The sequence below is a fragment of the Talpa occidentalis genome, unplaced genomic scaffold (assembly GCF_014898055.3).
Source record: "Talpa occidentalis isolate TD23 unplaced genomic scaffold, MPIMG_talOcc4v2.1 talOcc4.10, whole genome shotgun sequence".
Taxonomy (NCBI): domain Eukaryota; kingdom Metazoa; phylum Chordata; class Mammalia; order Eulipotyphla; family Talpidae; genus Talpa; species Talpa occidentalis.
Genome location: NW_023600993.1, coordinates 55,669,303 through 55,683,510, shown reverse-complemented (window position 1 = coordinate 55,683,510; position 14,208 = coordinate 55,669,303). Strand labels below are relative to the sequence as shown.

General features: G+C 50.7%; 1 protein-coding gene across 1 annotated transcript; it reads right to left on the bottom strand.

Moving 5' to 3' along the window:
* Nucleotides 1-9,785: 9,785 nt before the first annotated feature.
* Nucleotides 9,786-13,981, bottom strand: RAMP3 (receptor activity modifying protein 3). Its single transcript, XM_037501590.1, is given in 2 exon segments — nt 9,786-10,041; nt 13,932-13,981. Coding segments are annotated over 2 exon segments (306 nt in total).
* Nucleotides 13,982-14,208: the final 227 nt, after the last annotated feature.

Sequence of the window (14,208 nt, the reverse complement as noted above, 5' to 3'; positions counted from 1 at the left end):
TCCGCGTCTGTTTTTCTGGCGCGCCGCTTTCCCCGCAGGCTTACCGGGCAGCCGGGGCTGTGTGCTGGGGCTGGTCTCCTCCTGGGCGGGGCTCTCTTCAATGGCGCCCGGAGCTCACCTCCACGGCGGATCCTGCAGGGTTCTCCACAGCTCCCGTTCACGGGGTGTGGTGGCTGCAATAGTTCCTTTCCACTCACAGTCCCGCTTGCTGAGTCCTTTGTTCTTGTTGGTTGTTTCGGTTTGTTGTTTCCCTCCTCTCTGCTGGTCGGAGAGTGCCGCCTCTGTGGGCGGGGGAGGGGAGCAGGGTTCTGCGCTTCCCTCCCTTCTGGTCCTCTTTTATGGCCACTTTCTTCTTCGGGCAATTTGCTGGAGTCGTCCGTTTATCTTCCGTGTCCGGGTTCTCACTGGGACCTGCCGCTTTTCCTCCCTATTAACTTTTTTTAATGGGAGATCTTACTCGCAGCGTCTCCTCGCCGCCATGTTGCTCCGCCCCCAATCTGTCTTTTTTTTTTTTTTTAAAGAGCAGTTCTTGCACATGTCAAACAGGGCTGCTGAAGCAGGTCACTTAGACCTGCTACCAAGCAAGGGGTTCACTACTCAAGGTGCATAGATATTGACATCAGGTTTTTGAGAGGAGAAATGAGCTTTATTTCAAATCAATTGGCAAGGATACAGGAGATAAACTCAAATCTACCTCTGTGATTAAGAAAGGGAATGAAGTTAAGTAGTTTAGGGGCACCAGTGCTGAAAACAAAGCAGTTAAATTTTATTGGCCAAGGAATAAGTTATTGGCAAAGAAACGTGAACTTGGGCCTCCCTGGTGGCGCATGGGGTTAAGCACCGCCCTATGAAGCAATCCGCAGCCTCTGCAGCCCCCGGCCTGCCACAGAGCAACCCACATGGCACAGCAGACCTCTCCTGTCTTGCCTGCTGCTCCCCTCAGCAGTGTATTTCAGTCAGTCTGCCTGTTCTGTTCCCCACTCTAGTGAATGCTCTCACCTCCCGCACCTCTGGCCTGTACCCTGACTCTTGTATGCACAAATAAATAAATCTTAAAAAAAAAAAAAAAGAAATGTGAACTTGACTAAAATTCATTGACTAGTTAGAGGGCAGTTCATGCATGAAGAGGCTGAGGCTGAATTTCTTAATTTATGTTAGTGGGCAGAGCAGCTCTAGGTAGTACCCCCTTCCCTACGTGTGTCTCCCAACTCCAACTGGCTTAAAGCTCAACTCAAGGTTAATTGGTAAGCCTGTCTAGGTGTTATGTGGGTCTTTAGTACAGGCAAGACTGGAGTTTTATAGCTATCTGCATGGGGAGCTTGTGCCTTGGGAAAATGAGTTCTCCCTCAACCCCCAGCCCAACCAAATACACCAAATGCAGCTGCATGTAAGTGTTCCTGTCATTGGGCAGAAGCTGGCCACATTGAACAGGCCGAATTGAATGGTCCAATCAGGAGGTATCAATGGGGGAAGGGGACTCTGAAAAGAAAGAATATAAGGAAGCATAGGAGGGATCCCCAGAACTCCTAAGATACCCCATCCCCAGTTTAAAGTCATCACTCTTGGTACCTGGCTTCCAGAAGAGAGAAGCCTTGGTGGCTGACTCTGAAGAGAGAAGTCGAAAAGTTTTGCATGTAGCCAGGCAGCTAAATCTGCCTCTGGTCTTGTTGCTGTGGCTGCCTATAGAGAGCACCAAGGGCCCCAGGCCAAGCGTCTCCCAGAGCTATTGGTGGTAGTGTGGGCCAAAGGCTCATGAAGAGCTGTTTATCAGATCACCCACCATCATCTCCCACTGCGGCTGCCTCCCTTGCCGTCTGTTCCAGCGTCCCGTGCTGTTTATCCCAACCTTCAGGATCATCTCAGAGGCCCCACCTCTGAGTACCTCGTGGTGGGCACCTCCAGCCACCATGAGCTCCAGGCCCTCTTTGGAGGGACAGCACCATCTTGGAGGAACAGCCTTTTGTTTGGGACTTTTGAACACTGTGGACTCTAGGGTAAGATAAGCTGGCCACCGTGGCCTTAGTTACCCTTTGTTTCCCCTGTTTGTTAAATAAACCTGTTGTTCCCTGAAACTGAGTGGTCTTGCAATTATGCTTGGGTGAGGAATTCACAGATGGTGACTTCACCAGTACCTTAGAGCCTGCTTCTCAGGTCCTGTTGTGTCTGGAAAACAAGTCTCAGCAAACAGACAAGTTGTTTTTTTTTTTTATTTATTTTGTGTTTCTGTGACTGAAAGCAACTTAACTTTTTAGCCCCAGTTACCATAGGACAAAAATACAAGAAGACCAGAACCTTAAGATGGAGCTAAATCTTCAGAGAGCATATTAAAGGAGACTATTAGGGGAAAACTTACCCAAACTTCAAAAGAGCTTTTGATTTCTCTGCAGGTTTCGTCATGAATGAGTTTAATAAGACTCTGACCTGAACTCATCTATTTGCCAAAGAATGAAGTTTTTAATAGTAACTGTTCCCCCTGAGGTTGAAATAGATTCAACAGAAAGTTACCTGATAACAAGAGACTTTCCTCAAGGACAGAGCCCTGGATGACCAGTCAGGGATCCCAGATGAGGAAGAACCTGGGAGAGATGAAGAGGGCCCAAGGTGATAAAAGCAGTGACCAACCAGGCAGACGCTATGTGAGAACTGATGATGGAGGTTCCTAGTAACCAGGCCAAGAGCACGGTGGAGATGTAGTCTGGCTAGTGTGAGGGAGAAGCTTCAGAAGAGAACAGGTGTAGTTCTGGGTTGGTGTGTGCCCATATCAAAGCCTCGCTCCCCAGTGAGGGCCTCCCTGGATGGGCAAGGGTTTAAGACACAACCTATGAGCAATCCGAAGCCTCTGCAGCAAAAGTTCAATCCCTGGCCGGCCAGGGAGCAACCCACATGGTGCAGCAGACCTCTGCTGCTCCCCTAGCAGTGTACTTCAGTCCATCCAACTTTTCCGTTCCACACTCTGTCTCTGGTGAATCTTCTCACCCCCCACACCTCTGGGCTGTACCCCAGTTCTTGTATGCATAAATAAATCTTCAAAGACTTGCTCCCCAGTGAGTTCTTTGCTATCTCTGAGAATTGGCTTACTTCTCCCCAAGCAGAAAATATGTTCATATCATAAAAAGAGAAAGTTAAAACATATATAAAAACACAAACACAAGAACATAAACAAATACAAAAAAAAATTTCTCGATCACTCCCAGGCAGTCTGTTGCTAAAATAAACTTACTATTGTATTGATCAAATCTTCTCTGTTCTCTAGATCATTATCACTGTTTTTCTCATTATTTGTTTCTCCTATTCTTTTTGGATTTGCCATTTTTTTTATTAACATCTAGAGTTGACTGCTTAGTTTATTATATTTCAATCTTTCATAGTTTCTGAAAAATGCCTCTGAGGTTGTAAGCTGATAAGGCAATGCACAGATTTGGGCCCAATCAACATTTCCCAGTATTTTATTCACTTAGCCCATTATGCTTGTCAATTGGTCAATGGTCAGAGGGATTCCTACCTTCCATGCTGACTGGACAGTGTCCTGGTTTGGTCATGCTCAGGGCTAGAATTTCGTATGCCTATCCCCATTGAGTGTATAAAGTATACATCTGGTGTATTTTGCTGAGTTGTTGGTGCTTTTATTATTATTTACTTTTCTTAAAAGATTTATCAATTTATGCATATAAGAACTGTGGTACAGGCCACAGGTGTGGGGGGTGAGAGGATTCACCAGAGACAGAGTGGGGAACAGAACAGGCATATCTGCGGAAATACACTGCGAGGAGAGCAGCAGGCAAGTCAGGAGAGGTCTGCTGCGCCATGTGGGTTTCTCTCTGGCCTGCCAGGGATTGAACTCGTGCTGCAGAGGCACAGCTTCACAGCACTGTGCTTAACCCCTTGTACCACCAGCGAGGCCCAATTAACTTTTATTTTTTTTAAAGATTTTATTTATTTTTATACAAGAGCTGGGGTACGGGCCAGAGGTGCAGGAGGGTGAGAGGTTTCACCAGAGACAGAGTGGGGAACAGAACAGGCAGACGACAGAAATACACTGCTGAGGGGAGCAGCAGGCGAGACAGGAGAGGACTGCTTCGCCATGTGGGATTCTCGCCAGCCACAGGGATGGAACCCGCACTGCAGAGGCTGCAGACAGCTTCACAGCGCAGCGCTCAAACCGCTGCGCCACTGAGGAGGCCCACTATTAATTTTTAAATAGTTTGTGATTTCCATTTTTATTTCCTCTTGAGTCCAAAACTATATATAAAGGATTTTTTTGTAATTTCCTACTGAAGTTTTTTCTTTTGCCTTTTAGTCCAAGAATATGGCCAATATCACTTCAATTTTCATCAGTTTCTCATGGGTATTTCAAAAGAATTAATGTTTCTATTTGGAATGTAGTGATAGAAAATGATAGATAGGTGGGTGGATGGATAGGTAGGTAGGTAGGTAGGTAAATAGAGCTATATATTACATCATGCTTATTAATTGTTATTCAAAATCTGTACATCCCTACTTTTATATTACTTGATTTCCTGATTTCTGAAAGAGATTTGTTCAAATCCCCCATAATAATTAACATGCCTCAATTTCTTCTCTTAATAAATCTTGCTCTGTACCCTTTGACACTGTGATGGTTATGTAAGTGCTTCTCTACATAGGCCAGCCTTATTATTATTCAAGATACACAGCACTTGCACAGCACTCTTCTCTAAGGCTTCTCAAGTGCACAGAATGAAGGTTTATGAACAGGCAGTCCTCAGAGATCTCATTTTCATAAGCCACCTGCCTCATGCTCTTTTAATCCCATTGACAGCTGCTATGAGTGTGGCAAAAAGGGACCATGTGCTTATGATTGGCATCGCTATAGCTGCAGAAGAAGCAGGTCATCATCTAGATGACATTCAAGATGCAGAGGTAGGCGATATCTGGATCATGCAGCAGAAGCAAGGGGCAGGGGTCAGAGTCCACATCTCTTCACAGATCAAGATCAGCTTCATATCCAGCCATCTACGTCTGGTTCTGTAAAAGAATCAAAGTATTTCTAACTGCAGTCAAGTTCAAATCAAAGATCCAGTCCTCCTTCAAGATCAAGAAGCAAATGCTCCTCATCAGGAAGTCCACAAAGTAGTGCAAGTCCTGCAGTGATGACTAGAGTTCTTTAGTTCACCTTTTGGAAAAGTTATTTTGTTTACAGTATTGTAAGGGATTTGTGATGACTGTAAAAATTAACTTAGGAGAAGAATATTTCAACCATCTAATCAAAATGGATCTGGATGATTATTCTGTAAATTCACAGCAATTAGATAATACATATTTTTGTTGAATGTATCAACATCACATGGTCTGAGAAGGTGGGAGTTTATATGACCATTTAAGTAAAATGCTTCTTTTTTAAGATTTATTTATTTATGCATATAATAACTAAGGTACAGGCCAGATGTGTAGGGGAGAAGGGGGGAGAGGATTCACCAGAGAAAGAGTGGGGAACAGAACAGGCAGATTGAAATGCACTGCTGAGGGAACCAGCGAGTGAGACAGGGGAGGTCTGCTGCACCATGTGGGTAGCTCCCTGGCTGGGGATTGAACTCGTGCTGCAGTGACTGTGGATAGTTTCATAGGTTGCATTTTAACCCCTTAGGCCACCAGGGAGGTCCTAAATAAAATGTTTCTAACTAGAAAAAAAAAGTAGTCATGGAGGATTCCAGAATGCGTGAGATGTTAACCAGAGAGGACAGCAGAAAGGACAGGGCAGGAAGGGCACAGAGGCTTCTCCCAAACTGTGTAAGATGATCGAGGGAACAGGAGCTCAGGTCCCGATGCCATCCATGCCCCCTGGGCTGGGATGACAAGCAGCAGTTTGGGGGACCACATAGCCTGTTACCAAGGAAGTGCTTGGTTGTACCAAGACATGAAGACTGGCCTTTTCTGGAAATCTGAAATTGATCAAAAGACCTTCCTCTGTAGCCTCTTCCTCACACCTGGCTCTGATCCAGGCTTTTCTACTCACTGCATTCATTGGGCTACTTTGCAAGTAGAGCATATCCACTTTTAACCAAAATACAGCAGCACTAAAGTCGACAACCAGTGTCCCACATGGAAGCAATAAAATCAGATGTCTTTTAAAAAATGAATACATAAAAGGCAGCAACAGGCAGGTGTCTTGATGCAGCATCCCACTTGATCTGACACTCCTGGACATGAATAGACATCCCTGGACATGACCTGTCACCCCTAAACATAACAAGCACCCCTGGACACAAGCACCCACTCATCTAGCGGGGTGGCTTGGACTCCTTTAACAGGGTCTGTCTCCCTGAAGTGTGAGCCCATACATCACTCCTCAATGAGCAGAGCGCGGGCTCACACACACTTCCCCAGAGGGTCCCAGGGCTACCTCTATCCCAGACTTTATCTATCACCGAGAATGTCACACTCACTGTTAGACTCCACTGCATCTGCTGCTGGTCTGCTGCTTTTGACACGAACTGAAACACACATAGGGAGGTGTATGCAATGCAATAGGGACATTTGCAGGGGTGGATCTGAGACCAGTCTTCAAGATTCACTTTGCACTTGGTGGGGTTGTTTGTAGGGTCCCTTTCCCTACATCTCTCTGGTAGGGAGAAACCAGCTGGCCTATACTTTGGCTTGTTAAGCTCATGCTGATGCTGCTTCTTCCCATACTCACCTCCCTCATTAGCACTGGCCTCCTCTCACCTCATCCCTCACCCGGTGCACTCCCAGCCCTGCATTCTGCTCTAACCTCCCAATGCTCTAACCTCTCACCCCCTTCTTCTCATCTGCTAAGAAAAGACCCCCTACTTCATGGTCGCAGGAATCCCAACGGCAAGGCAGACCCCATGGGGGTTAAGAGGCCTGTGGTCTGCCAGTGGTGCCTGAGAGAGGCCAGGCCTTCTCTGCTCAGGACAAAGCTACCTCGTGTCCAGCCTTGCCTTTGGGACCACGTACTATGGCCCCAGAGCAGAATGGCAGAGCTCCAGGCAGGCGCAGTCCCCATCCTGTCCCTTGGAGCCAGTGCAGGGGAAGACCATGAGTGCAGGACCAGCATCAGGCAGCAGCGGTCCCCTGACGCATGGACCCAGGTATGCCTGTATACTGTGTTAGGTTGTGCCAAAATAGGATTCCACCCTTTCCACACTTGGCCCAGAGCAGTCCCCTAGCCCTGGATCCCACACACTCCAGGGTCTCCCCCCATGTCTTGGTTCACCTGTTCCTGTACCTAAGTGCCCTCTCCCCATCTCTACCTGTCAAGGACCATCTGGAAGACCACCAGCTCCTCTGAGCATCAGGGACAGTGACCTCCCAGGACCACCCCACAATCTCAAGCTCAGATGCCCGTGTGCTCTAATGACGAGCTATTGCTGTTCCCACCAGCTGGGGTTCTCTTCTTGAAACCAAAAATACTGAGCAATAATATAGGAAACAAATTTAAGAATTTTACATGGGGGACTGATGGGAAAGAAAATTTTAAAATCCCAAGTAAAGGAAAGAAAATGAATTCAAAGAAAAGAGAGTTCTCCCTCCTCTGGCGTCACACATGCATGTAGGGGTTGAAAGCCTTAAAGCCGTGGCCTGGAAAGATGTCAGCACACCTGGAGAGGGATGTCAGTTTCTTCCCTGCCTTCTGAGGCTGAGGCCCTTTGGTTGCCTTGACACCTTTGTGTAAGGGCCACTGGGAGAAAAGCAGGCTGACCTCAAGGGGGCCTGGTGCCAGGTGGCGAGGAAATCAGGAGCCCCAAGAATGAGGGCCTGTGTGACTTGCAAACACCCTACCACCTGCCCAACATGCCTGATATCTGCCAGCAGCACCCCAGACCTGGCCCCGGTCACCCAAGGCCACCCAGATGCCCCACAGCCAGACCCAAAGGATATAACCAGCTCACCCTCAAGCCCCTCAGCCCACAAAAATCACTGTCCATTGCTTGCACCTTTGGGTCCCCTTCTCAGCCCCTCTCCTTGGCCTCACTGCTCTGCCCGCCTGAGCTTGGGGAGAGGTTGCAGACCAGCCTCAGCTCTCAGCTGCTGGATCCGTGGGAACAAGGTGACCAGAGAAGATGACTCTGGGAGCACCCACAGCCCTCCCTCGGGGAAGCTTTGGGGCTGGGGCTCTCTGGGACCCAGGAGGCAAGGACCGAGGGAAGGAAAGGCACGCATGGCAGGCTGTGCTCCACAGGCACCCAGTTGGGAGTGGCCGGGGCAGCTATACCCCCATGGCAGCAGCTTGACCCCCAGAACACTATCTGAGAGGATGGTCAATATTTTTAAGGATTGAGACCATCTGACACCCTTGAGCACTCTGACTTCACTTGGCAGATTCCATCTCAGAGATGACCAGCAGAGGCACAAGCAGGCCATGTTCCCGTCACCATTGGTCAGAACCTAGGCTGCATCAGGAATATGCAGAACTCAGATTCTGGCCCTACACAGTGCCCCACACCAGCAAGCCTGGGAGCCACCCAGATCTCTGACCCCAGCAAGACCTGCCTGCTGGACAGGAGGAGTGTGGGGCCTCTTCAGGGACAGTTCCATCCAGCCTCCACTCACACCCACATTCTCACCACCGGGCCCACATGCAAACATGCCCTTGGTCACAACTGAAACACGTGCAGACTCCACCAGCATTGGCCTTACCTATCCCTGCCAGGGCCTATACCCCTCCCCAGAAAACCATCCAGATGGGGATCCTGTCAAGCCCAAGGCAACCTCAAAATGCAAGCAGGACAAATAATCTATTCTCTATCTTCAAAGTGCAAGGTGTGAGTGGAAATTGCCAACCCTCTATAAACCAGAGAAGCAGATCCCCTACCCATGGCCCACATAAACACCCCATGCACTCTGAGCCCCTCTGAGCTCCCACATTCTAAGGTTCTAGGACCTCAAATTTTCCCTAACTGTAGAGTGTATTTGTCAGTCCTAAAAGATAGCCCTCGCTCTGCAGACCCTTAAAGAAAACAGGAAACTCCAGAAACGGGACGATTCTTTACTAAGAAAAAGCACAGAAAGCCACAGGCAGCTCACACAACATGAGCATTTGCACTGGAGCCCATGGGGGAGGGCACCTTTAAGAAAGAGGCCCCTTAAGAAAAGAGGCCCCAACACCCACGCAGCAGGCTTAGCGCAGGGCACCCTGGCATCCCCAAAGGGGCTCTAGCCAACACCCAGTCTAGCCCTTCATTGTGGACCCGGACAGCAGGTCTGCAGGTCATGCAAGGCTCCTGGGAACCCCCAGTTTGCCCCTTAGTCTCCCAGCTTCTTCTAGTCTCAGGAAATGTGGGTGCTCTGCACCAGGAGGGCTCAGGGATGGCACAGCCATCAAGGAATGAGACATACCCCACTCACACCTTGTCCCCTTACACTCCAGCTCAGGTGGGAGTGGACAGGACAGCTGAGAAAGGGGCCAAGGCCAAACCAGAGGTATAAGTGGGTTCAGTGTTGGGGAAGGGGAAGGACAGGACTAGAGTAGGACCAGAACCAGGGGTGGAGTCAGAATAGGAGGTGGGTCAGGTCAAGGAGTGGCCTGGAAACCTGCAGGAAGCACCCATCCGGCTGGGGAGACGCAAAGGTGGCAGCAGCAGTGATTCATGCCCAGCATCCAAGCTCCAGCCTCAGCACAGTTTCTGGGCCACCAGCCCAAGGAAGCCTGAAGAGCTTGCTGCGCAGCATGAGTTCAGCCAGGTCCCTGGCGGGTGGGGGGTATCTGCTCATGATGGACATAGGATAGAGGGTGGCTGACTCTCACAGCCCCAAGGAACCTTCTTTCAGCTCTCCAAGGGCAGCCCTCACAGCAGCTATTCAGGGCGTCTGCTGCGCCACAGCACCAGGCGGGCCAAGGCCACCGTCAGCAGGACAGGCAGGGCGATGTGCTGGATGAGTGCTGCATCTGGGAGGGCTGCCCAGTGGGCCCTGTCCATGGTGCAGTTGGAAAAGAACTGCCTGTGGATGCTGGCGATGAAGCTCTGGGCCAGGGGGTTGGGCCAATGGCAGCACACGGCGTTGCTTTGCACCTGAGTGCAGCTGGTGAAGCTCCCACAGTACCTGTGAAGGCAGAGGGCATGCCCACCGGCTCGTCCAGCTTTTCGTGCTGGCCCGGACGTGGAGGGTGCAGGGTCCAGTCCTGTGTGGTCTCCCTGTCTCCCAAACATTGGGAAGAAGGGACACTGGCCACATCTGACAGGACATGTAAGGCTCTCACCCTTCCTGTTCGTGTCAGTCAAACCTGGGAGGGCGCTCAGTGCCGCCTCAGGACCACCAAGGGCTACAGACCCACATGAAGAACTCCCCAATGGCTCACTGTCCTGGGACGGGACAAGCAGCCTCCAGAAGTAGTGGCCTAGGCTGGCAGTTACCCATCTGGGGAGCGGGCCGGATGGACACCTGCCAAGGGGCACCAAGTCCCTCCATTGTCATGCCCCCCACATCTGGCTGAGGGCTACAGGCAGGACAGGTGCAGGATTGGGGTGAGGTGAGCCTCCATCACCATGGCCTGCCCCCTCCTTCCTGTGCTATCCCAGAAGTGTTGCCTGGCTGAGTCCTCAACAGGGAGAAGCCACTTCCTGTAAGAAACTTCCTGTGCAAAATGCCATCACTGCCTGCACAGGGAGCGGGAAACAGAGGGTAACTGACCTGACCCTCTTGGTCAGGCCCTTCTGATACCCACCCTCCAGCAGCACTGTGTGCTTTCCCAGGTCTCTCTCAGTGCCCACACTGGGATCCAGGTCAGAGGTACACCTGCACCCTCCCAGGTAAGGAAGAGCCCACACCGGGCAGAAGGGAACTCAAAGCAAGGGGACAGCCTTGAATCTGTGTGATGCGGCCCTTGGGTATACCCAAGCTCCAGGGGCCCCTCACCAGCCAGACCCACACCAAAGCCATCCCCTTCCCAGACCCACCTCTCCCCTGGGGCCCCCAACTCAGGGGCCTGCTAACCAGACACTCTGCTATAGCCTTCTCAGAGGGCCTCCCATCCGCAGTCTTATGGAAACCCTGTGCTTACAGGAACCCCTGCACCTCCCTAGATGCCTCCCAGTGCACCCAGGAATGCCACTGCACCCACCCCAGCTCAGCAGGGCTGAAACAAAGCAGACTCTGTGTCAGCAAGATTCAAGAGAAGACTCTGTATCAGCAAGCCTGGGGGCACTAGGGGTGGCCGAGGACCCCCACATGCAGAATAGCAATTTAGGGCTTGGTTGTAGAGTCGACCTAGCAGAGTTCCTCCAACCTCAGCTGTCACTATTTATCTGACTTGGGTCATGTTACTTAGGCTCCTGGGCCTCAGTTTCTCTGGTTCATAATACTGACCCAAATGTGGTGACATATAGACCCTTTGGTAAGTGCCTGGCACACAGTAGGTGCACAATGAGGTCTCCGGATGAGCCCATCCCCCACACTCAGGGCTGCCAAGGACTAAAAGAGATGAGCCCAGTGAATGTCTCTGAGGATTGATTCACTAGAGCTTTTTTTTTTTTCAGGTTTCTCACTCAGCTTGGGGAGCACATCCATTACTGCTCCCTAAGAACGGGGGCCTGGGAAGTAAAAGGCAGGAGGCTCTGCTGCTGATAGTGCTTTCACCGCTCCCTTCCTTGGCTAACAAAATGACAGGAAAGAACATTCCAATTTAGAAATTACAACCCCTACAATTCTGAAGTCTCCCAACCCAGTCTCCCGGTTTCCAGGGCTGCCATGTGTTTCAGGGACCCGAATTCCTTCTCACCTTTGTGGAGCTCCTGTTTGTCTCTGCACACATGGACAAGTTTCTCTTCATTCCACAGCTCTGTGATTTCATATCCGTGGCTGGGCGGGGCCCTCATGCCAGGGGATAGACAAGCCTTCTCAGTCTGCAAACTCAAGCCCCCCTTGGAAGGATTCCCCCAATATCTCCCTCCCGTTCCCGGTTCTCTCTGCAACATGGCTCCCTGCAGTCAGACCTGTTGGCTGACCTCTGACATCCTATTCCCAGCTCTCTGACTTTCTACATTCTGGGAGATTTCGTCTGTATTCTCTGTTTTCTATTTCATTTAAAGGCTCTCTCTTTGTTCCTGAAGGCTTCCTCTTCTTATTAACGGGTGTGATACTTTACCTTTCTGGAGATAATGATCATGACATTTGGAGGTTTCCTTCTTGAGCCCCAGTCTTGGGTTACCTGACTCTTGGTCTCTGTCTTCATGTCAGAGCTTTTTGTCAGACAGCCAGCATCCCTCCTCTGACACTCATTTCAATGAAGGAATCCTACTGCCCAATCTTGGGGCAAATCTTAGCTTTTCCTGGGGTGGTTTTGGCCCTTCTCTGGCCCCCCAGGGCATCATCACATTCCTCAGGAAGGATGGTTCCAGCCCCCACCCTAAGGCCCACACTCCTAGGGCAGGTAGAAGAAACCAACAGTATCAATTACTTTCTCCAGCCCCCTGCTCTGGGGTGTGGGGTCTACTCATCATGTGTTTGGAGGGACTCACTCTCTGTCTCAGCAGCTCCAAAGAATAGGCTTCATGTCAGGCTGAGACACAAGCACAGCAGTGTGTGAAGCAGTGGCCACCTGCTCTCCAACTCCCAAACTCCCCTTCTGGCTGCACCCATTCCTGTCCTGCAGCCCCGAGACTGCCTGGATATCTGATCCCCTAACCAAGGTTTTAGGTGGTGACAAAAGCACAAGACACATAGTTCCCATCTCATCTTCCCTGATGCCTGCCCTTTTCTATACACTTTGGGCCTGAAGTCCAGGCCACCTTCTCCAGAAGCTTCCTCACAGCTCACTGAGAGCAAGAAGGAGCCACACCAGGCCTTTCCTGAGCCCCCAGCACCCTATTCCCAGCAGATGTAGAAATGTCGTTTCTTTGGCTCAGCAGACAATTCCCTAGCACCAAATATACGTCATGCCCACCAGGGACTACTGTGTGCTGGGGAATCACCTAAAAAGGCCATCAGGAAGGGCCTCCCCAGCAGCACAGCGGCTTGAGCGCTGCGCTGTGAAGCTGTCTGCAGCCTCTGCAGTGCAGGTTCGATTCCCGGCCAGCCAGGGAGAAACCCACATGGTATGGCAGACCTCTCTTGTCTCTCCCACTGCTCCCCTCAGCACTGTCCTCGGTCCATCTGCCTGTTCTGCTCCCCGCTCTCTCTGGTGAATTCTCTCACCCTCCCATGCCTCTGACCTGTACCCCAGTTCTTGTATAAATAAATAAATGTTAAAAAAAAAAGTCTGTGGGTACAGAAGCTCTGGTGGGGAAAGACTGAGTAGACCCAGGGTTCACAGAGGCTCAGGACTCCAGGCAAGTGTGGCACCCAATGTGGCACAGTCTGTGGCAGCATGAGATGCAGCACAGCGGGGCGGGGAGGGTGGGCACAGATGGTTAGAGATTTCAAGGAAGCAAACTATGGTTCTTTGTCTTGACAATGCAAAGTGTCTTCACAAGAAATAAAAACTTTGGAAGTTTCTAGGACACAGAGCCCTCTGTGGTGAGGCATTGCCTGTACCACACCAAGTAGAAGGCAGTAGGATACATTTTCTTTGGGCTACACTGGCTTACAGACCCTGCCTGTGAGAATCACCCAAAAATGACAAGTTCCACCCAGCATGTTACAGTGAAGAGAGGTGGTCACCGCAGGGCGGACCACCAACTTCATTCAGGAAGGGGAGTAGTTGTGGGGGCTTCTGAAATAAATGGTCACATTCAGAGGAGCAGGGGAGACAGCCTGCGATGTTCAGAATGGAATTACTAGATTGTCCAGAGAGTGGGGTGAGGGGATGTGACACTGGCAAGAGGGAGTCAGAGCACAGACGTCATGGGCAACATATGCACAGAGGTATAGGCAGCACCCTGGGCAGGTGGTGGGAAGAGCATGGGTAGGGCATGAACAGGCCTCGTGCAGGCATGCAGGGGGTATGGGCAGGGGTAGGAGGCAGCAGGCAAAGTGGGCACCCCAGCAGCACTCACACGATGAACTCGGAGAGGTTGCACCAATTCCAGACATCCACCTTGCACATCGAGTTAGTGAAGAACTTCCTACAGCAGGTCAGCATCCCTGCATGTGAGTCTCATCACAGCTACGCACTGGGGGACACCTACCTAGACAGGGACAGCTGTGAGCATTCCAGTGTGAACCCCCTGACTTTCCTCATAAGGCCAGCTGGCTCTTCCTCCCTCATCATGGCCTCCCACCAGGGACACTGAAGCTAGTGCAGAAAATGAGATCCCACATAGGGGCTTTCCA